The sequence below is a fragment of the Aquila chrysaetos genome, chromosome 13, assembly GCF_900496995.4.
Source record: "Aquila chrysaetos chrysaetos chromosome 13, bAquChr1.4, whole genome shotgun sequence".
In the NCBI taxonomy this organism is placed as follows: Eukaryota; Metazoa; Chordata; class Aves; order Accipitriformes; family Accipitridae; genus Aquila; species Aquila chrysaetos.
The window spans coordinates 17,269,481-17,294,596 of record NC_044016.1 but is presented as its reverse complement, the minus strand read 5'-3'; the positions used below and the strand labels follow the sequence as shown (position 1 = coordinate 17,294,596).

Below are 25,116 nucleotides of genomic sequence, written 5' to 3'. Positions count from 1 at the left end.
TTTTGAAACCCTTTTGTAATATTATTGTGCCTCTCATCTTTCCTACCTAAACACTCAAAATACTTAATCATGTAATATTATGAACTATGATCTCTGCCGCAAGTTCAACAGAATTAGAGCTTCATATTTCAAACACATTACTATAATAGGTAAGTTAATTCCCATAACTTTCATTTATTAATCAATTATGGGTTTACTTTAGCCAAGTTTAAGACAATTAACCTTCTGCATGTTTCAAAGAAGCCAAAACTACAAAGGCAATCTCTATATAAAACAGCCAAAACCCCACAGTTTTGTTTTCAGGGTTTTGGTTTTCTGTTAGTTCACTAGTGATGAGAGATAGACTCCAAAGGAGCCTAGACTATACATATTTTTAGGAGCAATGCTCTAGAAAATATATAATTAACAAGTTAAGAAGCCTGAAATAGTTCCACAGAGCAGCCCACAATACTTTTTCAGCTTGTCACATGACCGTTGCTGTGCCCACCTATAACTCCTCACCAGCACCATTTTGTCCAGTTTTCATAATCTATAGAGTCTGCACTAATTTACTTTAGGACTAGCTCCCATCAGGCACAAAGGAGAAACTCTCTCAGTTTACAGGATGACAGCTACATCTGTTCATTAGTTTGCGCTCATGGGGGCTGTGCTCTAGAATACACAAATTTATGTCACAAAAACATGTACTCGGCCCACAACTGGGAAGAAAAAACCCTTGAGATTTAAGTGAAAACTTGCTAAATTAAGAGCTTGCTGGAATTTCAGAGTGTGATAAAACTTCTAAAGATGATAATTATCAGTGTCTGGATCTCTTCACTAAAGTATTTTAGATGCAACAGAAATGGACTGGAATAAACATGAGCTACTGATTATTTTGATCTAACTACTTATCCATTTGACATGTATGACAACTAAGTATTTGTAAAAATATGCATTTACAGTACAGACAAAATAAACTCATTAAAACTGCAACTTTTTGCTCCCAAATATAAAAAGAAAACAATATGGTAGTTTATACCCCATTTATTAAGATAGAGCCATCTATTACTTAATACACTGGTTGGGTAGCCATAGATCACATTTTCTTACTGTATTAAGACACAAGACAGTTTGGCAACCAGATAACAAAGACAAATTAGGCAGGGTGGAGAAACATTTAAGCTGCAGCAGGTTAAAAACCATCTAAGCTAGGGAGACCTAAACCAGCACAGTTATACAAGGTGCTGGCATTGGGCGACGCTCAGCATGGCACGCTTGCCAGCCAACTCCTCGACTGCCCAATGGGCATGCCAGGGCCCCTTCAGCTGGAATGTCAGGAAAAGGTCCAGAGACCATCTGGGTGCTGCTGTTTTGGACACCTACCAAAGAGCGCATCACCAAAGCTACAGTTTTTCTGTGCAGGGATCGCATAGGTTTTTGTAAGAATGAAGGCTTCTGGTAAGAAAGTTTATAGTGCAATCTGAATAAATTTGTGCCCACAGTGTCATTATTCATTCTCCCAAAACAGGTTAGATATAAGTGTGTAGGAATTTGCTATCTCCATAAAGATATTACAAAGTAGTGCTTATACAGCTAGTGACTACATAGATTTAATTTTAATAAATATATCTCTTCATGCTTTTGCAAAACTACAAGTATGAAAGCAAGAAGTGACAAAGCAGCCAAGTACTTTTGTATCTTCCAAAAGCTATTAAAATTCTCAGGGCTACAAAAAAGTTAATATACCTTTATCGCACAGGAAGCACACACCATGTTCAATTTAACAGCTGCTCAGAGAAGAACAAAACCTAATTCTGCTTCCTCTTTGCCAACATGCCACCAAGTTACAACTCCTGCTAAGAAATCACAGAGGTTGCTTTACTCCAGACAAGCAAGTTCAGATATGCTTCTGCTTGTCAGTGTAGCTGTGTGCTTAAGAAGGAAATTTGCAATGTTAGCTATATCACACATACACAATTATGTTTGGGGTTTTTTCTACTAAAGACAGAAAAAAAGGGTCAAGCACCAGGAGCTTCAGCTTATAAATATATTGTGTTGGCCCTAAGAAACCTGGCTGATAACAGCTGTAGCTTTAATGCAAATTTACAAAGTGAACATTTATTCAGCTTGAAAAGCATATACACAAGAGTTACCCTAATAACAATAGATTTAAAGACAGTATCAGGTTAACATCCTATTGTCAAACAATTTTTGTAAACGGAATATTTTATAAAAATAAATGGCAATGCTTCATTGAAATAACAGATTTAAAATTTGCTTCCTGAAACAACTACTCTTAAATCAATATGGCAATATGCAAGCAAATTAAGGAAACACACCAGCTTTCTTTTCAGTCTTTAAATGATTGTAAGGTTAAAGGCATCAAGAGGTGGGTTTTTTCTTTTAAAGAGTCTTGATTTAAGACATAGTGAGGGGGGGAAACATCTTCAAAAGCATCTTCAAGAGATCCTTACCTCATCACAAAACATTTACTTTATGTACCTTGCTGTGAAATCATTCTTTTTCTTTTCAAAGGCCTCACTGGTAGCATTTTCAATTAAAAACTGAAAACAAGCCTTAAAGTTCAGACATTTTAAGTCATCTGCATTTGGAAGACACAACCCATGGTCAAGCTAAATGATTCTTTGTACATCACCATTGCAAAAAAGGAGAGCAATTAGCAGTGTTATACCGTGCTTTGTAAGAGTTAACACTTCAAAAGCCAACTGACCTGATTTCTGCCTATTGTAAGATTTTTTAAAAAAGCAACTATGAACAAAAAAAATATAAAATCTCCTTTGGCCACAGTCAGGAGACAACTGTTTAGGCAAGTTTGGCAATAGCAGGAAAACACACACCAGTCAACTGGCTATAATGTATACATACAGCTGAAGACACAGATAAAATAGTCCTTTTATTTGCAATGCATGCCATGCACAGACAGAAAGTTAAGAGAGAATTTTTAGAATTCCAATATATTAATGCTCACCAATATTAGGGTACTTCAGGTAGCTTCAAAAAAAGACCATGAATGCACATATGCTTGGAGGCATCTTATTAACGTATATATATGGGCTATGTAGACTCTTGCAGGCTAAGGTTTGGCACATACATGATCATTTCACAACACTAGGAAAATGAGACTCAAAAAGCACTTTCATAATTTTAAATGTGAATAGTTTTAAAAGGAGACAAATATTGTTTAGAAAAAAATCACAGAAGATTCAGTTCATATTTTTCCATTAAATACTGTATTTCAAGGTAACCTTGGGGGAAAAAAACCCCACCAAACTAACCATGCTCCCTGCAGATTCATCTCTCTGGTACTCAGCAACTTCTGACTTGACAGCTTCAGTCTGACATGCAACTTTGCAGCAGAAACAAGCTTTAAAGCATTCCACAAATATTTTGGCTTGCACACAGAAACTAAAGCAAATCAGTTTTGTATCACAGAAATTCAGAATCTTTGTTTGTTTCCAAGTAGTGGAGAACCTTAAAGTTAAATATGGACTTAAGGACCTGAGTAACTGTCATGATGACACCTAGCAAAGGCTTGAATTCATCTTACCAAACACTATTGATACACAGACAGGTCTTTCAAAGACTGTCTGCTTCTCATTTAAAGACTATCATTTTGTAAGCAACAAGTCTTCAAATACACACAAAATTTAAAGTACATAAATGCAAAACATGGCTTTGTAACTTACTTTAAGAGAAGTTTCATTCTGACGAGTAAATTATCTGGACAAGTGTCTACATGTCCTTAAGAGTATTTTCAGAAGAGTTATGCCTTTAAAACTGATAAACCCCCCCCAACCTGTAGACCATCATACATAGTCAAAATATAGTATAGTTACTTCTCTCCAATTCCATGGGGACATAAAGTTCTAAAAAGATTTGGATTTACAGCCCTGAATTTTTAAATTGTAATTCTGTTCTACAAACAATGATCTGATTAAAGTAAAAAACCTCCATGTGCTACATGTCAATGCATTAATGACATTGTTTTATTTACACAATAATTTTCCAATGTTAGATAACATGTTATATGAAAGTTACAATTATTTTAATTTCCATATTTTGGTAAACTGGAGCTGTTGCTGATTTCCAAAATATAATGATGTGTGTATTTATACACAATAAAACCACCAAGTTGTGCTAAGTATTCAAAGATCTTAATTCCCACACAGCACCACCACCCTGTTCTTTTCAAATATGGTCAAGGATCTTTCTAAGATTTTTTGCAAAATAATCCTACCAAATGAGCCCTTTCTATAGCCCTTTCTGCAGAAATTAGAATAACCTCAAAAGAATGCTTTACAAGATTGAGGCTCAAATACTTATCTGGCACGTAACCAAATTAGATTGGAATCATGCTAGCATACCTTATTACATTGAATCCTATTGTTAAAAAAAATGAAAAATACATCAGTGGTTTGTGCACATCTTTTGAAGACAACATGTGTAAGATTTTCTACACAAAATCAGAAGGTTAAAGCGTAGTCCTCAAACGGAAACGAGGAATCAACTACTTGCATTCTCAACATAGTAACGTTTTAGTGCCTTTAGAACTGAAAATGTATTAGGAAATACACTGCAACTTGAGTAGTCAATGCTCAAGTCTACTATAATTCAAAAAGTGAGTATTTTTAGTATAACCACACTAGCAAGTTATTCTGTATATTTCAGTGAAGCAAAGCTTTAAAAAAGTTGTAGAGAAATAGCTCATTCCTTTTTTGTGTGTTTTAAGGGAGCAATAAATCCTCTCCATAAAGATTATTTACACAAATGCAAGAGCAAACTTTCTGAGATTCGGGTTTGGGGCTTTTATTTTTTCTCAAAGATTCCATCACATGATAAAAAAATTAAATGAATGTGTTTTCCTGATCACATTGATAATGTCACAGCTAGAATCTCATCAGCTAGTTTATGACAAGCAACTGCAACAGGTGTAAACAAAAAACAGGTCCCCACATTGGGACAAAGCTTGGTTGCAGGTTGACTGTATAATACTAATACTGAAAGCACGATTTAAAGTAAACTCATCTGGAATTCAAATCCAACTGAGGGAACAGTGAGAAGAATGGCACAGTGAAGGTACACTTAGGTGCAATTTCATGCTGGTGACTTTTTTCCTCTTTCTAGGGTTAGAGCAGATTTTAAACCAGGAGTTGCATATCCAATGACACATACACAATTCAAATCTTAAGTGACAATTAGCACATTTGTACACATACTTAAACTTATTATTTACATATTCTAAACAAAGCTCCATTTTAACAGTTGAAGTCTTTTAACACATGAAAGAAGATAAGCTACTACAAAGAATGCATAACAGGATCACAGATTTTCCACAAGCATATAAACACGTTTTAAAGTGCTTTCTGGGTGCTTCAGATTAACCCCTTGCAGTATGAGCTTCTATGTAGTGCCATTCCAGTCATTACAAAATTATTTAAATCATTCCCCTTCAGGTGCATCGTGAGTTCAAGCAAAATTACACCACCATCAATGTAAAAGTTTTAAGCTCTACCAACATAAACATATACATTAGTTAAGTTCAGAGATGAAGTTGTCAAATACTTTGGTTTATCATAGCTTGGGATAAATATTTGATAGAACAGAAATTGCACCTCTCCACTCTTAAGTTTTTTACTAAAAAAATACCCCAACATAAATTGACAGTATTCTTTGGTAAAAACAGGACATTTGGCCAGTTTGCGTGTACATCTATTTATTAAAATAGTCCAAAAGTGAACAAATGCCACTGCTGTACTGTCAATTTACAGGAATAACCATTCCTTACTCAGTGGGGAGTATCAAAACATTAAGCATAGCAGTTAGCTATATAACGAGCTGAAACACCTTCAGCAACCATTTCAGGGGATCAATAATGTTTTCAAATAGTTTTTGCTTAACATTTATCCTTTACATTACAAAAACTGTAAAATGATCTATGTCTGCAGACAAGTCCGTTACTTTGCAGTGACTACAGAAACATTATTCAATGGTGTACACTGTCAGGTTTCTGATAAGCATGTAACAAAACCCAAGAATATGGTGTGCTGACCAACCGATATTCAACTGCACACTATTTGTGCATTACCTATACTAAGTACTAAGAAAAGCCTATTAAAAATTCAGTTAACTGCTACAAGTTATGTGAATATATAAAAACAGAGCAGATATACAAGTATAACACTGAACATACTGTACTTTATTAGCACAAAAAGCCAGAACAAGGCACAGCAAGCAGAAAAATACATCAATAGAAGGGTTAGCATAGCATACAAGAATAACGTTTATAGTACTTGCAGCCAAAATGTTCCCTACCTCGCACAGGTCACTGCCATAGAGAAGTAAGTAATAACATACTGTAGCAGCTGGTAAAGAAACTAGGGAGCACTCATAATTGGTATAAAACATTAAACAGGGGTCAGGGCATTCCAACAAAATTTTAGTGCAAAAATGTCCAAGACAGAACTATTTTAAGTTCCATCTCCAATTAAATAAGCAAACAGAACTTAGAATCTTGTTTCCAAGTAATCTGTTGAAACTATAATCAGTGCATATTAAAACATTTTTAAAACCGCAAATGGAAAGTTATTTACAAATAAAGTGTAACAGTACCTTTGAAACCTGACATTTATTTCAGAAATGTCAGATTTTGTATTCTGATTATAATAATTCAACCACTTGTAATTTTCTCCATAAAAATATCAGACAACTTTAAATAATTAAACATTTTTTCTCTTCACTATTACCTTCCATTGTAAGTTACTAGCAGTCAGGACACCAAATTCTGTTTAGGCAAAAAAGGCAACCTTTTGTTTTATGGCAATAATCTAATCCCATGTCCTGCCACTGAATCAGTAATTCACACTGGAAGGTATTTAACTGTCCAAGACAGTATTACATTTGCTAACAATGCCACTTAAATCTCCAAGTGTTTTAAAATAGAATTACAGTACTGAGCAGGCATATTCAAGTCTTAACAATTAGGAAACCTTATACACTGAGAAAAGCATGATTCATCTATTAACATCAAAACACCATTAACTCTTAATGGACTGCTTCTAATGAACTGCTCTTCATTAAAAGAAAATACTCTCATTCACTAGTATTTGGAAACTTGTTTGTGAACTAAATTAGTACTTTGAGTACTGGAAAGTTTTCAAGAAGATAATTTTAAAAAAATACTTCAAATATTAGCAAAAACACTCCTCTAATAATGCCTTTCTTTATTAGCATTACATGAATGCCCCATGGAAAATGCCTCGTAGTTTCTTCATCCAATTACTACAGCTATAAAAGGGAAACAAAATATATAGAAATTAGCAAAAATATTTTCATTAGGCCTTAATGAAAAACATGCAGAATTGTGTCTGCTTATTGTTTCCAAGAGGCATCACAACTTAGTTTGATTAACAGCAGGCAGCATCTGACAGGATACTAACACTCAGCTTAAATAGGATATTGCAGAAAAGCTAGCCATTGTTGGTGCGCTCGCTGCAGTTAAACTGTAACACACATATTCTAGAAGCTTATTCTGATTTCCATTTACTTTGTTTTTATAGGTTCCCGCTCCAGCCATCGCACCCTGACTTTTTGTTTATAGTGATACTCCTTTAGAAAGTCTTGCAACATTGAGGGTAGAGGAAGGTCATCAATTCCGTCATACGTAGTGCACCTGCAGATTACTGCCCGGCAGATATACTGCAGACTAAAGGGGAAAGTCCTGTTCAGAGACACAGTAAGTAACGGTTCAAAGAACATGCAAGAGCTAGGGTCTTTGTAGTGTTCCAGAAGCCCTGTAACAGTGGAGGAGTGAAACACACAGGGATCATGGGCATCGAAACTAAAGTTGTGATTCCACTGCTCAATGCGTGCATGTAGCGATCTGTTATAACGACGGAAGCTCACAGAGAAGAGGTAGTCCTCTTGCGCAGAATCCCTGAGCAAAAAAGTGCCTTCGGGTTTACCCTCCAGAAGTGCTTCTGCTTCATAGCGGTCCATCACACCCCAGTAACACGGGTTACCTGTGATCTGAAGTAAGTCTGGCACAAGGCAATGGATGTAATCAATCTGAGTATGCACTTTCCAAGCCCCCTGCCTGCTGATATGGCCATGGCTCTCTCCAGACATCTGACGCTGCTTCTGCCTGCGTGACTGCAGACAAAGCGTTGTTGTGTCCTCTTCAGAGTCACAGTTCCCTGGAGGTGTTATGTTTTTGTCCCCAGTCAGCTCAGTCATACCAGGGGCTAACTTTGGTCCCAATTTATATAATGGATTAACCTGTGCTGTAGCTTCAAAAGTATGTATTTGGGCATTGGGAGGGGGATCAACCCCTTCTTCAATACTAAGTCTACGTCTCTCTCTGAGCCTGTCTTCTTCATCTTCTGTGGAAACCAAGGAAGGATCAAATGTGTCAAAAAAAGTTGAATGAGGACTCACAGGCGCTGTGTGTTGTTTAATCAGATGCCACTTCTGAGCCAGATCTGAGCCTGCAGGAAAAGGGCATTTCTCAAGCATTAGTTCAGAGAGATGGATCTTTCTTTTGTTAGAAAACAGAGGTTTGGACTGTTTGCTGTAAGTTCTCATGGGAAAACACAGCCCAACAGTATCTTGTAGACGCTGTCGCAGAGAACGGCTACCTACTGTCCTGTTTGATACTGCATCCATATCATGGACAGAACTCACCCCATACCTTCTCTCCCTCCTCTGCAAACCACTTCGTGTTCTACCAAATCTTTTTTCAGTATCCAAGGAGCTCTGAGTTTTAGTAGAGCAGGAATGCTTCTTCTTCCCACCCCAAGGAGCATGCCGAGAATAAGAGTCCCTTCGAGCAAGTCTAGCTCCCGTGGTGAAACACGAGTCATTCTCTTTCTCAATGCTTATTTCAACAATCTGAGGAATTTCTGTGACGCAGTTTTGGTTCCGCCTTGCCGAATTCTTTGAAGGACTTAAACCTAATTGCAAAGACATGTTTTCTCTCAAAGTGCTGCTGGGTTGTTGTTGAGCCAGATCAGTTATCTGGATAGCTTTCTCTTTAGCAGATGAGCAACTACTGGAGTTTACAACCACATTTTCATTTTGGCTTCCACCCTCATGACTGAAGAGATTCTGGCACCTGTATTTGAAACTGTTCCACATCTTTCCTACTTTATCCATGGATTATGTTATCTAAATTCAAGAGGAGAAGAAATATTAAAATAAAAATATAGTTTAAGAAAATGAGGATATACATTCAGTTATCAATCAAGTTAGACTCAAGATTACTGTTAATTGAACACACTACATTTGAAAAAGTGCCCTAGTGTTTGTACAGTTATGTGGAAGTGACATGCATCACACCATTTTCATACTTAGAAAAATCACCATGAAGAAAATGTTTGGGAAATTATGAACATTTAATTTACAAGCAGGTCCTCCCATTTTTCTGTAGGCATGTAGGTAGGTCTGCATAGTTGTATGTGATGCACAAGAAATATGCAGTCTAAAATTCTTCATTTTAGGAAGAATCTTTAAGTTGTATGTAAGGTATGACTCCCTGATAAGCTTCCAATAAGCAGCAGTAAAACAAATCCTGAAAAAGAACTATTCAAGTCACTCCAAACGATGAGAGCAGTTAGTGAAATCCAACAAGTGCACTGCAAATGTCCAGATACACCATCTAAAAGCAAAAGCTCCAGCTGCAGGTCAGATAAATTCCCCACTATAACTGACAAGATTAAAAAAATTAGCAAAAAAATAGAAATTTCGGGGGGGAGCATTCAGCAGTCTTAGATGAGGCAATCACCAAAAGACAAGGAAAGACAGCAAGGTATCAGCAGAATTTTAGAATTACAAAGTCTCCAATATACTAATAAAAGCCATACATATGAAACATCTGAATAAAAAAAAGTCTGGCTTTATTACTTAAGATACAAAAGAATGAAAGAGCCCAAGGAGCTTTTCTGTCTTTAGTAACAGCACTTAAAAAGAAAGCAGATATGCAGCAGAAACACAATGACAGTGAATCATGAAGATACAGTAAAAATATAAAAACATTAGCAGTGTGTATTCTGCAACTACTTCTTTAGAAACCGCGTTCGATAATTGGACCAAGACTGCCAAAAACACAGGACTGCCCTAGGACAGAGAAATGGGCTAATTCTGTACTTAAAGCCAGGCAATGCCAAGCTAAATTAGATCTAATTAAGTTCTGAGAGAAGTGCTAAACTTAAAGGACTGAAAGATGTCATCTTATTAATTTAACTCTTAATTGAAACTCCTCTGTTCTTTGGAAACATATTATTTTGAAGCAGCATTCCTCTTGCTGCAGCTCTTTTCTGTTCATAGCTAGAATGGAATCTGAAGCAGTGATTGAATGCACTGGGTCTCATGAAATAATGTGGATGATAAACAAGTAAGCAATACTCTAGTGATCCAGTCTAGAAGTCCCTTAAGATAGAAGCACAGCTGTAAGCCCATAATTTTATAGCAGAATCCACCAAGACTTGAAGAGTCAGAGAATCATTCTCATTTTATGAGAATCATGAAAGGATAATGAACATGAAACACCTAACTGTTATAGGGACAGCAAAAGGAGCAAAACCTTTCTTCCTCATCCCCTCCTGAGATACTTCAGCAAACCCAGCAAGCTAGGTATCTACATCCAATTGCATAAACTAAAACGTTAAGAATTTAGTGTGGATGCAGCAGGGGGCAGGGCAGGGGGGCAGGGAAGTCAGGCCTTAACAGTCTCTGGAGATGACTGGCACAAGTTAACTAGAACACAGTGCTAATGCCAATCTGAACACCATCCAAGTAGTTATTAAAGAGGGACACTCTTGCAGAGAAATGTTATACATAGAAGATACTACAGAGTTCTGTGCATACATAAAAGTGAGTAAGCAAAGAGCAAGGAACATCTTCCTGATTAAACAAAAATTCCTAGATTTGTTTTTTCTGGAGTTGTCTGGACCAAGCTGGGGGACTGGGGGAGTTCTAAGAGCAGCAGAACTAATAAAGTCAGATCATGTACAGATTTTTAGGAACCATATAACCATGTATCACACCACTGCAATAACACAGCTGTTTGTGGTGTCTCAGAATACCCACACTGACCAGGAGGCAGCATATGTTTGTTGGCTGCCAGCCTCTCAACACAGTATACATAAAGTTGACTTCTACCTACTTTTCTCTCAAGTTGTACATTTCTTTCTCTTCCTAGTCACAGGGATGTTTAAAATTTGGGGGAAAGGAAAAGGAAGAGAGAGTATGGAACCTCCATTCCCTTGGGAAATCAGGCTAGAAACAGTACATGTCTTTGCAACAATGAACTGGAATTACTTTTCTAATCAAACAGTCATACACTATTCAGTGGTGTCTTTCATTCTAGAATTGCTCATTATTGCTCTTCCGTTGCACTGTTAGTCTAGAACATCTTTAGACTGTTAGATGGGTGGAAAGTTCTCTACACTTGCCCAGAAAGCTTCAAGAACAAAAAAAAAACCACACAACCACCCCCACCCACCCACAAAACCCCCACCATACTGGCTTGACAGACTGTACTTTTCAAAAGTTAAATTTTAAAGGTTAACTACTTTTTGTCATACTCAAGAGAATATAGATACCCTTCTTACCCAGAAAAGCATACGAGTCACTGTATCTTGTCTTGAGAATATACCTCAACATGAACTTGCTAGATTCCTTCTCCAAGTTGTGGACATGATTACTACAAAGAGAAAACCGGTATTTTTGTTAGTTGTTAGAATATCTTTTAACTTAGATATTTACAAGTAGTCTCTGGTATCAAAGGGAGATTTTACTAATTATATCTTAAATGTGTGCTTGGAACTGCCTGCTCATTATATATTTTTAATGCATATTAACATAAACAAAAAGCTTCACAGAACTTTCTTTTTCTATCAACATTTGTCAAATAGAGTTCAGGGGAGGACCCTCAAATGAAGCTTTTGAGAACCAAGAGCAAAGCCACAGCATCTGGATCATTGAAGTGCCAGGCACAAGGGGCATACTCAGGCCTGTAAAAAAATCATTTCCCCACATTTTGGTCTCAAGTCCAAAGCAGTGGTTCCCACGTTGTGGCTAGCAGTGCTGTCAGATCACCTCATACCACCTCTCCTCCTTGTTTCCAGCTGCTACATCAAATCAAAAGGCAGCTAAAAATACACACTTTTCTAATATTACTTTTCCAGGTAAGCAACTGCTGTACTTGCCACAAGGATGTTACATGATTGTGAAGCAAGAGGAATATGAACCATGATTCTAAAAATGGGAAAGTGGAACACAAGACTAGTTTTTTAGTAAAAGAGTAGGTCAGCACTTCCCTAAAATAATCATCGTTTTTCAGAAATCCAAGAGGAGTTGAGGGATTTAGTATGCTCACACCACTGTCAGAAATCTAACAGTAACAGGACAGAAGAGAACCATTTGCTTCTCCACACTAGAACGAAGCCCAGGACAGGAGTAAGAGTTAACAGAAAACATTGGGAACTTACGTTAAAGCTTTACATGCAGAACAGGAAGAAAAGTATTCAAATATGATGCATATTTACTGGAATAAAAAACTATGGGTTTGAACAATCACTAGGTGAACGTTAAAAGTTAATATTCCTAGGCAGATACTCCACAGTAATGTCAGGAAAGTACTAAACATTATTAGTTTCCATTCACCTCTGGAAGCACTAAAATTGCTGAAGTGTTTTTAAAGTTAGGCCATACTACTACGGAAGGATTCCATGGAAGTAATCTTTCTAGAGAACAATAGAGTTAAAGTACAAAATCGTAGTACAAAAAGATTAAAGCAAAGTTCTTTTGCAACTTCAACATTTACACTCATTTCTTTTTCCCTATTATGTTCCTAGGGAGTCTACAAACACAAGACAGTAACACCTACTATAATTGGTTCAGAGCAAGTCCTTAATAGAGCAAAGAAAAGGTTAAGTTGCTAGAATAAGGGTTATACAGTTTTCAATAAAGCCTTACTTAAAACAGTAGGTCATGCAGGCCTCTGAAGACATACCTGCATTCCAAATAAAACCAGTAATGCTGTTTTACTGGGCACAGGTGGCAAAGGGGCTGCATACTAACCATTTTGACTCATTAAATATCTAAAAAGGATATGGAAGCTTATCTTGAAATTTCATGCTTAATGGTACTTAACTTTATACATCATTATTATTCCTCAGTTCTGCTCAGAAACATGAACAGTCAATGTACCGCCTATCACATCACCATTGCTAGCCAGCTGACACAGCCTGTTGGACAAGCTGCCCGGTGGCTCCAGGAGGGAGTGGTTGCTTTGGAAATCATCCTTTGCTAATGGAAAACATTTGGGTGACTGTCTCAGTTAAACCTCTCAACCTCGTATTAGAATAAAACTTGAGTCATTGGTAAAGTATTTAATATTCAATCTAGTAATTTTAAATTAGTTTAAATCAATGTGCAACAGATGTGTGGTTTCACAGTTTTCTTGTAGCAGCCCTAAGGTTGACAAAATACAAATTACTTCTGAACTGGCCCTAAAGCCATCCCAGTTTTACAAAGGAGCACTGCCAGTAGTTATTTTAGCCTAAACAGAAAATAGATTTAATTCCAAAAAAATCCACAAAGTGAATTCATCAGTTTGTAGGTTTTCTAAGAAAAATAAAAGTTATACTATTGTTCCTAAAGCAATCTCTTTTCAACTAAAAAGTACTTCTATCTGCTTTAAACTGCCAGAAGTTACCTTAAAAAAATAATAGGTAGTAAGCACTCTTCAGGGATTACAGAAGCAATGAGCAGTAGTATCTTAACACTATATTCCCATTTGCAGTAAATTTAGAGACATTCAAAGCCATGAAGTTTGCATGAGTGTAGTCTTCAAGTATTCTGAGTGTACAAATGATGAAACTACAAAGACAGCTAGGAAAACCATTTGTGTAATATGATTTAAATAAAGACAACAGCTACAACCAGTTTGTAATCCTGAAATACCACGTATTAATAGATTACTCTGAAAACTCAGACTACTCTTTCCAGAAGCATCACAAGATCTAGCTGGAGCTTTCTGTCTGTGACTTCCTTGGATGAACATTCAAAGCCAAGGTTGTGCTCTGTCCTAAAGATAATACACTTGTTTCAGTCTCACAGTGTTACGCAATTTAAAAATTAGTTGACATGGTAAATTACATTCAAAATATTAACTCCTAAAAATGTACCATCTTCACAAAAGCTGATATACTGCATAAGGTATGACACCTTACAAAACAGGTATAGTATGCTTATTTCAAAACCAAGAATCTACAAAATTCCTTGTTTTGGTACTTTGGTACTTTCATACTTTGGTAGCTTCAAAACATTGAAAGATAACAAGGACAAAACACTGAAGGAAAACAAAACCAGGCAATTATTACAAGTCAACAAAACCAATAACCTGAAAGGGGGGGGAAAAGAGGGGAGGGAGAGAAATCACAGTCTCTCTGCTCCTTGCACACTGTTTAGTTCAATGTTAGCACAAGCCTACAAAGGCAAGCAGGCTAACACATTCAGTGATGCTGGTGCACATCACCTTGGACCATGGAGGTAGAAGTAAAAGGAACGCAGGCAGACTACAATTCTACTTGGATTGTTCCTTACTTTTATATTATTCACTCAGCAGTGATGAGACACTCAATTATTAAAGACATTTGCTTCCATTAAGGTATGCTCGCTGAAGAGGTTAATGTCCAATTTGCACACTGCCAAATGCCTGCTATAGTGCATCCCTAGGAGCAGTAGCCTAACAAAGCTGCTCACATAAGCACTCCTCAACCTTATTCAGTCAAAATGAATAAGGCTGGCAAACACCTACCATTTAAAGTAACCCACTTGAGGAAGGAAGGAAGGCCAATACTAAGGATTACAAAGCAATTTCCTCCCTTCCAACACACATTCCAGAAATAATGAATTACTACTGTAATACTAGAGACAACATTTCTTAAAAAACAAGGAATATGTTGGCTTAAGCGGAACCATGCATTTTTCTACACACACACACACACACACAAATGTGCTCACTGCAGACAGCCTGAAGAAGTGATTTGGAAGGCTGGAAGAGGTGGCTGTTTTTTTTTTTAACTAGACAAGGTAAAGGGGCCAAGTGTCTCAAATGTTCATGAAAGCCTTATTAGGGCAAAGTGCTACTGTTTTTTTCCTAGCAGGCTCTGATAATTTGGAAGTGCAGTTGTATAGGGAGAAAGAAGAGTCTGAATGTCTGAATACTCAAATCAAAACTCAAACCTGCCAAGAAGAGGTAAAGGATACCAAGCTGTAATTCCAGCAACACACAAAATTGGTGTAAGTCAGCACTGCAACCAAAAGAAATGGCGTCAGCCTCTTCCTGGCCACCTGTGCTGGTGCAGGAGGTGGTCTGTACACCATATGGCTGCCCAGTCAACCAGCTCAAGGAACTGATCCAGACCAAAATGAATTCTCAGAAAAAGTCTCAATCATTTACTCCATCTGGTTTATGACTTCTGCATAAACACTCATGTTAACACAAGGGAGGAGCAGATGAGGAGGGAGGAAGCAGCAGCCAGGGCAAGACTGCTTCCTTCCACAGTACCACTGGTTAGTTCTACTCATGATATTAAGATGGCTACTTTGAAGAGAAATCTCAATCTGAAGCCTATATACTAATCAGCTGTGGGGCTCTGGCTGCAAAGTGAGATATTAGGACTCTATTTAAGCTGCTGCTTTGAACATTCATGTTGAAAGTTCAGCCACTGAAAACTTTTACTTCAAAAATAAAATATTGAGTTGGCTTGATGCGTCCTTCTAAAACACAGGGAAAGCTACAAGTTTCAAGGGCTTAAGCTGGCAGACTGTTAAGTCAAAGAAAAATAATGATATTTTGCCATTATTCCAACCTGAAAGTAAGAAGTAATCTCCTCCTATCCTTGGTGCAGATTCACAATGAGCAAAAAGCAGTGTTAGCTTGGATAGCTGATGTTCTGCCAGTTTCTTTCCAAGCAGCTACACACTGGTGACTTCAGTTAAAAAATATCGTTCCGAGATATTTTGAACAGTGGGATACATCCTTGTAGCCCCTTACTAGGCTTTGGGGTTTCAAAAAGGACAATGTCAGGACTACATGTGTTCACATGTTAGATTAGAAAATACTGTAGAGTTGCCATCCATTTCTGTTCAGAAAAATCTAAAATCACTTGAACAGAAAAACATCAATGGAAGAGGAGAACATGAACAACAATGAACTAAAAATAGAGAGACAGTTGTTTCTGGAGTACTCTTTTCCCTGTACTTACACAAGTCTAGTGGATAATAATACAACCATCATGAACAAAGCTAGCATTTCTAATTATATAAGGATCACAGAAATACACACAGCAAACAAGTTTCAGATACTAATACAGAAATAATGTTATACAGATCTACTGGGAACTCCACATACTGATAGATATCTATGATAGAAGCTCTGCCAGTTCAAGACAATGATACATATTAATTCTAAGTAAAGACACCCTCAAATCATTTAAGCAGTATCCTGATGGCCACTCATACTAATATGTAAATCCACACAAGTAACATTAAACAGAAGCAGTTCCCTTTAAATTACCTCCACACACCCTAAGTAGGCAACTTTTACTTTTTCAAATGATTAGGTGAAGTTACAAGAAAAAGCATTAAGTTAGCAAAGTAAGATACCCACTACGGAAGAGAACTCTAGGTGACTCGCTGAAATAATGTTTTCTGTACTGCTATGTTTAACTCTCCTCAAACAGAAGCTGCCAATATACTTTTTTTAAATTCATGTGGGCAGAATAAATGGTTCCAGTCAGTGTTCACGTTCAGTACGGCAGCCCTCTTGATGACCTCTGCAAAAGCCATAAGTACTCTGAGAAAATTATGGAGCTCTCCCCTAGTTGGGCAGAATTTGTTTCTACTTTTAAGGACACTAATAAAGCATATCCTTCTCTGTCAAGCTCTACAATATAAATAGGTCTCAAATTGATATGAGTGATCTAATGGTTATTCGTATGTAATTCTTGGGAGTTCTGAGTTAAAGAAAAACATACCTTAATAGCTATGCCTCACTAAAAGCAAAGGAAATATAAAGCAAAGTTGAAAAGATGGGTCAATCATATCCCACATCCTTAAGTAGCTCAGTAGAAACATCCAATTTAAGATACTTTGAAAACAGAGCTTTTCATTCAATTGCAAATTGGCTATTTTGCAAACAGATAGCTCCTCTGTTCTGGGATCAATTTATACTGTTTTAACAGTCTTATTTCTTCTCACTACATTTTTCAAAACCTCAACAGCCTGCCTAATGCCTCTCCCTGACCATAGTACCCTTGCCCCCCACCAGCTTACAAGCATCTCCTTTACATACAGAGCTCTTCTCATGCATCCAGCTACTTCCCGTATTTCCCTTCCATCTGACCAAGCAAAAGATCATATGCTCGAATACAAACTAGCTAGCTGCCACCTCTTAAAATTGATGAAAACAAAGTTCTACTTGTCTTTCTCTAGTGATGTATCAACAGTGGTGACTACATAGGAAAAAGCAGTATTGCTACTCATGCAATTTGCAAGACATACTAAAAAAAGCTGCCTGCCTTTCAAATTTGAGTGAAATAGACCCAGAAGTTCAAAAGTTTCTAGAAGCCCAACAACTAAGAGTGACAGCCTAAGCTGTGATTTCTTAGGAACTGCAATTATGAAGTTAGTGTTAACCTGAAAACTAAATGTTACTACCTGCACTTAAAAAAACCAATATTCTCTTGCACTATGAGTTGCTCAGTTCATAAATTTGCCATTTCTGATGAAAATAAAAAACCCACTGAGGTTTATGGATAGCACCTGTATTTTTTGTTCACTGCTAACATTACTGGAGCAATGTACTTGATAGCAATAAGCTCATACACACGTAAAAGACAAGAAAACTCAGGAAAATTCCACAACTAAAAACAAGCTTCTCTTTGCAGCAACATGAATTACTTGAAATGTTTAAAAGTATGAAACATTTAGTTACAATTTATAGTATAACTATATTAATGGATGACCTGTAAATTGGTCAAACTCCCTCATAACACTGCAATACTGAAGAGAGATTAAACTTCAAGCTACTGGGGAGAAAATTGCTGGACCAGCCTGGTGTCTTATCCAGCTACAGCTACACTCTACATGAAGAAGGTGGTGGCCTGGGATAGACAGTTCTGATAGCAACCACAGATCTATAAAGTGACCTTCACAATGATTTAAGTCCCAAGCTACATTCTTTCATGCCAGAATTTTGACAAGTAAACTCTCACTATAGCACCACTGGCAATCTTAGTTCAGTTTCTGTATAAAACATGTTTTCATAAAACAGAAGCATACTGGAATAACTGCAGAATGAGACCAGGAGATTTAATCTGCAAAGTATCTGGCAAGCAAGGAGTTAAAATCCTGCCTAAAACTACCCCACAGCTGCTGTCAGCAGTCAGGCTTGTCAAGAGAAGCTCTGGGCTGTCTTGACAAGACTAATTGGCAGCATGCACCTGGTTCCCTAGGCTGGGACGGGGTAGGTAAAAGAATATAAACCCTGCAAAGAAGCAGCTGGAAAGCTGCCAGCAGGTCTAGCCTGTTTCATGTTTTCACTTTCATCCACAGGCAACTTTAGCCTAGACTATATCCAGTTAGAGCTATCAGAAACATTTTTCTGCAGTTTTCCAGCTGAAAGGAACCCGTGCTTTATGGTTCTATACCTGCAAGTTCTGCCACTGAGCACCCACCAAGCCTTGCTGTGCAGGGTCACGCTGCGGCACAGCCAACTGCAACATCAATGCTATTACTACATTGCAGTGGAATTGAACTGATGGTTTTCAAATGCCACCAAAAATTAACTAAAGGCAAATTATGGACTAATATGCCAGAAAATCAAAACTAAGACTGTCCTGGATATTCTGTATATTGGACATATAAAGCATGTGCAATGACAGTTTATGATACATAGCAAATTACAGTGCATCTTTAAGGAAAGGAAAAAAAGTAAAAAAAACCCCAACAAAACAAAAAGTAAAAAAAACCCAACCAAACAAACAAACAAAAAACCCCAACAAAAACCCCACAGCATTCTGGAAACTAGCTAAAAGTAGACTGCACGAACTATTTCAAGTAGGACTTCCAAAAGTATGAAGAGACAGTTAAAATATATTTTGACCTCTACTAGGAAACATGATTTCAGTGAATTTGAAGCTTTCTGAAATTCTGCCCTTTGGTTTTTTGCAATATTAAAATTCAAGTTAAAAAAAATTTAAGCATTAGCCTTGCAGGTTCAGCCCCTGAGGTAGGGAAGTTTTTCTTAAAAGTAAGGGAAAAAAATATCAGTCTGTTAACTTAGCAGAGTTTTATATTACTGAACCAACAAGTGTCTAATTTATAAATATTTATAGTTTGTATGTGTCTATATATATATAAAATATATAGATTGATATATTTCAGATTTTAATTTTTTTGTGCAAGACAGTTTAAGTATAAATATTGAAAAGTCAGAACTAAATATCTTTAAAGCAAAGTGCTCAGCGGAGACTTTATCTATGCCTCTGCCAAGTTTCACATTTTAGGTGTTTTACTTCTAGCTTGCTAGTCAAGAATTCCAACAATGTACAGTAGCATGAATATTTCCAGAACTTAAATAAACAGAGATTTAGAAGTGTTAAAAGGCAAAGTCAGTATTCATACATAGTCTCTGTATGAAAAATATTCCAATCAATAAGTGTTAATGCAGAGTTATGGTGGTTGTGAAAACAAGAGACTGTAATGGAACTGTTTGATACCACTGGTATCACTAGAACAAACTCACCCTAACAGCCATGGAGTATGCTGCTCTGTTTTTAATTGAACATGTTATATAAATAATTGCACCATTCCTTTAACTGATAGTGATGTTAAACAGTACTCAAAGATCCATTAGCAATCTTTAAAAAGAAAAAGCTCAGGGTAATGAGACTATAATTTACCAAGTTTAGATTTACTGCTCCAACAATAACAAAATATGTTTCTTAGAGTGACAGCACAGTAAAGGATCCAGCTCTTTGCAATACCTTCTCTCCTTTTGTGTTCTGCACCTTTACATAAAAAAGACTAACGAGCAAATGTAGAGGCTCTCTTGGTCTCTAGTCATGAGCAAGGAGACTTCTGTGTTTTTAAATTTAAAAAAAAAAAAGTAACACTTTTCTCCTGCCATGCAACACAAGAATGCCCATGATTTAAAACATAGTATCAAGATGTACCATCAAAGCTTCAAGCAAAAACTTTTCACATTGTCAAAAATGTAAGACTGACTAATATGCACAGTATATGCATTAGAGAGACTGAACGATCATTTATGTGAAAATCAGGTCTGTCTTTCCTCTTAAAAGCACCTATTGCCTCAGTCCGTTACAACTGAGGTGTTAACTAGATTATTATGTTACTAATTTATCTTTAGGGAGCTGGATTCTATTGCATAGTAGAGATGCAAAGGAAGTGATACTTTTTGTCAAGATGTGGCTACATCTTTCTTCTCGGCCTGAAATAATGCAATCGGTTACATCAAAACTATCTGAATGAAATGCTTATTCTAGCAAAGAAGCACCTGTGTATATTAAGTAAGCAAGCCCCCACAGGATGACAATTTTCTAAGAAAAATGTGCATATTTGGTTAGCTCCAAAATTCTTCTGAAAAGAAAATATATAAATGCCTTGCCTTTTGATGTTGTCTATCTAATCCTAAAGCTGACACCAGTTTTCACTAAGGATTGTTGCACCCAGACCTACCTAGTCATAGACCAATAACCCACTGGTTAGCTAATGTGCATTCCTATTATTCAATAGGAAAATGTCTTACCTGAAAAAGGCAACTCGCTGACCTGTGATACCACTCTAATACCCAACACACGCAACAGCTCATTCAGTATTGGAAAGTCACTAAGTATCTATGGGCTCCTGGCTGATACAGGTAAGTGTAAGTTATAGGCTGCAGGAACTCCAAGAAGATGCAGCAAAGGAACGGACTAGAAAAATGAATCTTTACAACAGCACTACCAGCTGCACAAGACTAATAAAACTAATAATCCTCTTTTGCCCTTAATCAGATCTATGAAAGCAGAGATTCAGTTGTATGAATGGTTTAAGAGATCATTTCATGCAGAAAGAGTGTGCAGCACCACATAAAACTGAGCAAACCTAAATCAGACATTGACTACTAGATGATGAACTTGTCAGAGAGCAGGTATTTAAAAAAAAAAAAAAAAACAAACAAAAAAAACCAACCAACAAAAAAAGCCCCCAGCTCCCCACACCCACACCCAAACAAATCCCAAAACACAACAGAGATAAAGTGAATGATTGATGCTATTTCACCATATCAGCCTGAGATGATAATTTACCATCCCCTACACAAAAGGAACAGAGGAGTACAGGTCTTTCTAGGTTGTTTCTCATTAACAGAATTTAGCCGTAGCCAGGGCACCCTAAGGGTGGTCGTCCATGATAACTAACCTACCATTGCTTTGCTATTATTAGAAGGGATATCCTTGCTTCCCTCCCATCCTTTTACATCAGTTCCAACAACATTCATCTGACCTCCGTTTTCACTATAAGCTTATTAATGGAAGCACCAGACATACAAACAGCACTTCAGCTAGGAAAAAGAAGCTGGAAGAGAAGTGACAGTGTGAGGGTAGGAGAAGCTCTGCGGTCTTATGCAAAGAGAGAAAGGGAGAAGTGAGCTGTTAACACTGGTTTAGCTGTTTCTGTGAAACCTCACTCCTTAATGTTAAACCAGATTCACCTTAACCAGGAAACATGTTTTAATAAATAAAAGATCAAATGAAAGTCATAATTGTGCAGCAAAAAGATAACATGAAGCCTTGAGACTAAGACTCATCTAAAAAAATACTATATGTTTCAGAAGATCCAGGAGCTGTAACACTGTTAACAGGAAAAGCTGTTAACATAAAAATACAAGAATTATTCCTCTTCATTTTTTCAAAAAGATGGTTCAACTGTTACTTAAAATACCAGACAATCCACATAAACACTTTCAAGGAGACAGGGACAACCTGTTTAATAAATGATTTCAGGAAGCTATGATCCTTAAGTATCCTCCATGATGAAAAAGAATTTGATTCTTGATGTAGAAATACACATTCCCTCAATTTATCATTAGGAGACATGTGGCAGTTTCCACATCTAGCTACTGTCACATAGTGGCCAGGAATTCCTGATGGAAAACATGCACAGTGATCACAAGAATGAGAATTCCAAATTCTCATTTGTAGATGAAAACTAAGACATTTTCTTGATATGATGATTAGCCACAGCTTGAGCACCCCCCAAACCATTAGATAAAGCTGAAGGGTCTAAGTAACTAAACCCAGTTGTGCAGCTTCACACAGATCTCAAACTCTTCTGCTAGAGATTGGCAGGAGTCTACCAGTCAGGTGGGGGGAAGGAGGGGAAAACCAGAGAACTTGTGTTTGAGTTGCACATGAGACTACAAATTTCTGATAGCACTGACATCAGTGGCACACAGGCATACAGGACTAACCAGTAGGTAATTTAAAATCTGTCATGATTTGAAGAAAAATGAAGATTTACCTTCATAAGAGTTCTCATAATCAGCCAGACTAGAACATCTTTCAGAAAATCTGTCTGTTCTCTCCTATACTGAATAAGCGTGGAAAAGAAACTCCTGCTCCATCGGGTACTAACTTCCTCTGAAGTTCACACTGCTGCAGTGGGCTCTGCTGCTAGTTCAGAAGGCCAGCAATAAAACTCAATGAAGGTGTTCTCACACAACTTCAACCATCTACATAATTGACATGGATTTTGCTACAGCGGAAATGCATTAAAAAAGGGTACTTCAAGGTGTACTGTACCAACAGGCAAGGCCATCTTTCTTACAGCTTGAACTAGCCACCTCAAAAGTAGCACAGAAATTCAGCCTACTTGTTGGACTTAAAGTCTTCTTCCCAACAAGAGGGATGTGCCTTTGAAAAAACTTTTTTTTTTTTTTTAAATTGATTACCATCACCTAATGCTTCCCATTATCAGACCACATTCAGTGGCTTTCTGCAGCTTACTGATTTGGTCTGAATTTTATAGCCTGGGTAGCCACCTAATCTCAAAGTTGAAGTTGTTGTAGGAAAACCGCTCAAAAAAGTTACATTTTGGGTGTCTTCAAAAAAAGCAAATACCACCACCACCTCCTCATCTTATAAATTCAGGAAGTGTGGACTTTGTGTGGAATATCCTCTGCTATCCTTACAGAAGTACAGCCAAACTTGGTCTAGTTTGGCACTCCTGAAGAAAAAACTCTTTAGGTTCATTGTCTCAGTAGTCTTTCCAGATTTTATCTATTAAGGTCTCTAAAGAATCAGATTGAGCTTTTTTGGATGACTGTCACAGCAATCAGTACTGACCAAATGCGTATACCCTACTCATACAAAGTGATGAAGTATGGTCCCTACAACCCACAGTTACATACTAGTATGAAGGGTGGCATCCTCGTTACACTCAGCAGTAACATACCTGTTCGCACACAGGAGAAACCATCTCTGTAAAGAGTACAGGTGTTGATTGGAGTCTAGAGGTATTGGGGAGCTGATGGGACAGGAAAGGACAAGGAATGAGTCCATGATTCTGGAGCTGATGTGCACCAGGGCTGTCTCACAGAGATTTCCCACCTGGCTTTGTGCCATAAGGCCCCTCTCAACTTCCCCCCACAATTAACTTGGGACAGTTCTGGTTCCCAGGCTCTCCACAGCTTACTGGAGTCCCAAGATGTACTTGAAAGAAAAATCCTGCTGAGCACACAGAGTGCAGTCTCCAGGGAATTCCACAAGGAAATGTTGCCATGTTCAGATCACAAACTTCCAAAAAGAGAATTGGCTCAATTTTGCCAGATTTTCATATAAAATTAAAACGTTACATTTCAGCCAGAGGTCACCCACTGACAAATTTCAAGTACATGTTCCAGTTCAGAGGTGCACTACAATATCTCCAAGAAGAGACTGCCATAAAAAAATGGCACAGACAATTATTCTGGTTTTTTTCCCCTCAAACAGATGAAGAATTTTGGCTGAAAGCTTTAAACAAAATTAAACTCAAGGCAAAGAAAAAGCATAAAGTACTTCAGCCCAAAAGATCAGAGTTCAGCAAAGTTATAAACAACTGAATACAGCATCTCTTAAAAATTTTCTAACACTTCCTATTATCTATGGAAGTAAGAGATGAAAGAAGAACACCAGTGGGAACAATGACTTGTGTGAACTCCCATTCTCACTTACGCAGCAGTGCACTTCGCTAAGAAGTTTACAGCTGCACAACAAAATAGGACACTTTGTCAATGACATAGAACCACAACTATTCAAATTGTCCATTAAGAGTTTGCAAAATGCGGGGTGAACAGCTAGACACTCTTGGAGTTATTTGTGTAATGGACAATGTCAGGTTCAGTGAAATGACAGGGCAGAATGATCCAGCAAACAGAAATAAAACATAAAACTATCTTCCTCTCTAAAAATTCCAACTATTTGTTTACTCGTTGAAATCAGGTAACATTAACACTCTATGCCATCTTGTTTTTTCCAGAAACATTATACAAAAGGCAAATCAGAATGACCTTTGCAAGCCTCAGAGATATTACACCTAACTGGAAGACTTCACAGACTTAACCTTGTACAATGGTATACTCCATCCTAGGAGTAGTACTAAGTGGAGGCAGCGAACAAGAAAGTGAAGTAACATGGACATAGACAGAACACAATATTCTCTTAAGCTATTACAGAAAACAGAGGACTTTTAGGCTCACAGTAAGCAGGAGCTGAAGTCCACAAGGACCAGATAAGACCCCTCAAAGAGTTTGAAGAGGGGAAAAACCCCAACTCAACAGTAAGGAAACACAATGACCAGGAGAGGTTTTTTTTCACCCTTCTCTCTTCCAAGCAGTCCTGGACATTCTATATAACCTCAAATCATATATAAATAAAAAAAGAAACAGCCATGGCCACTAACTCTTTACATCCTGTTACCATTGCTCAACTTCCACTACAGGCAATTTAAAGCTATTTGAAGTTATCACAAGAAGAGCACTACACACAGCCAGCCTAAAATTGGAAT

The 25,116-nt window shown here is 37.3% G+C and overlaps 1 protein-coding gene across 5 annotated transcripts in view; it reads right to left on the bottom strand.

The window, feature by feature from the left end:
- Positions 1-4,790: 4,790 nt before the first annotated feature.
- SOCS5 (suppressor of cytokine signaling 5) overlaps positions 4,791-25,116 on the bottom strand; it is a 34,179-nt gene continuing 13,853 nt past the window's right edge. For 3 of the 5 annotated variants that reach the window (XM_030035472.2, XM_030035471.2, XM_030035473.2), the window contains exons 2-3: positions 11,607-11,698; positions 4,791-9,162 (exon numbers count right to left, since the gene is read on the bottom strand). In XM_030035472.2, the coding sequence (XP_029891332.1) occupies positions 7,540-9,150 (1,611 nt within the window). In that variant the 5' untranslated portion in view covers positions 9,151-9,162; positions 11,607-11,698 and the 3' untranslated portion in view covers positions 4,791-7,539. Of the gene's footprint in view, positions 9,163-11,606; positions 11,699-23,526; positions 23,599-25,116 lie in introns of those variants that run through there. The other 2 variants (XM_030035474.2, XM_030035475.2) reach the window with 2 other exon arrangements.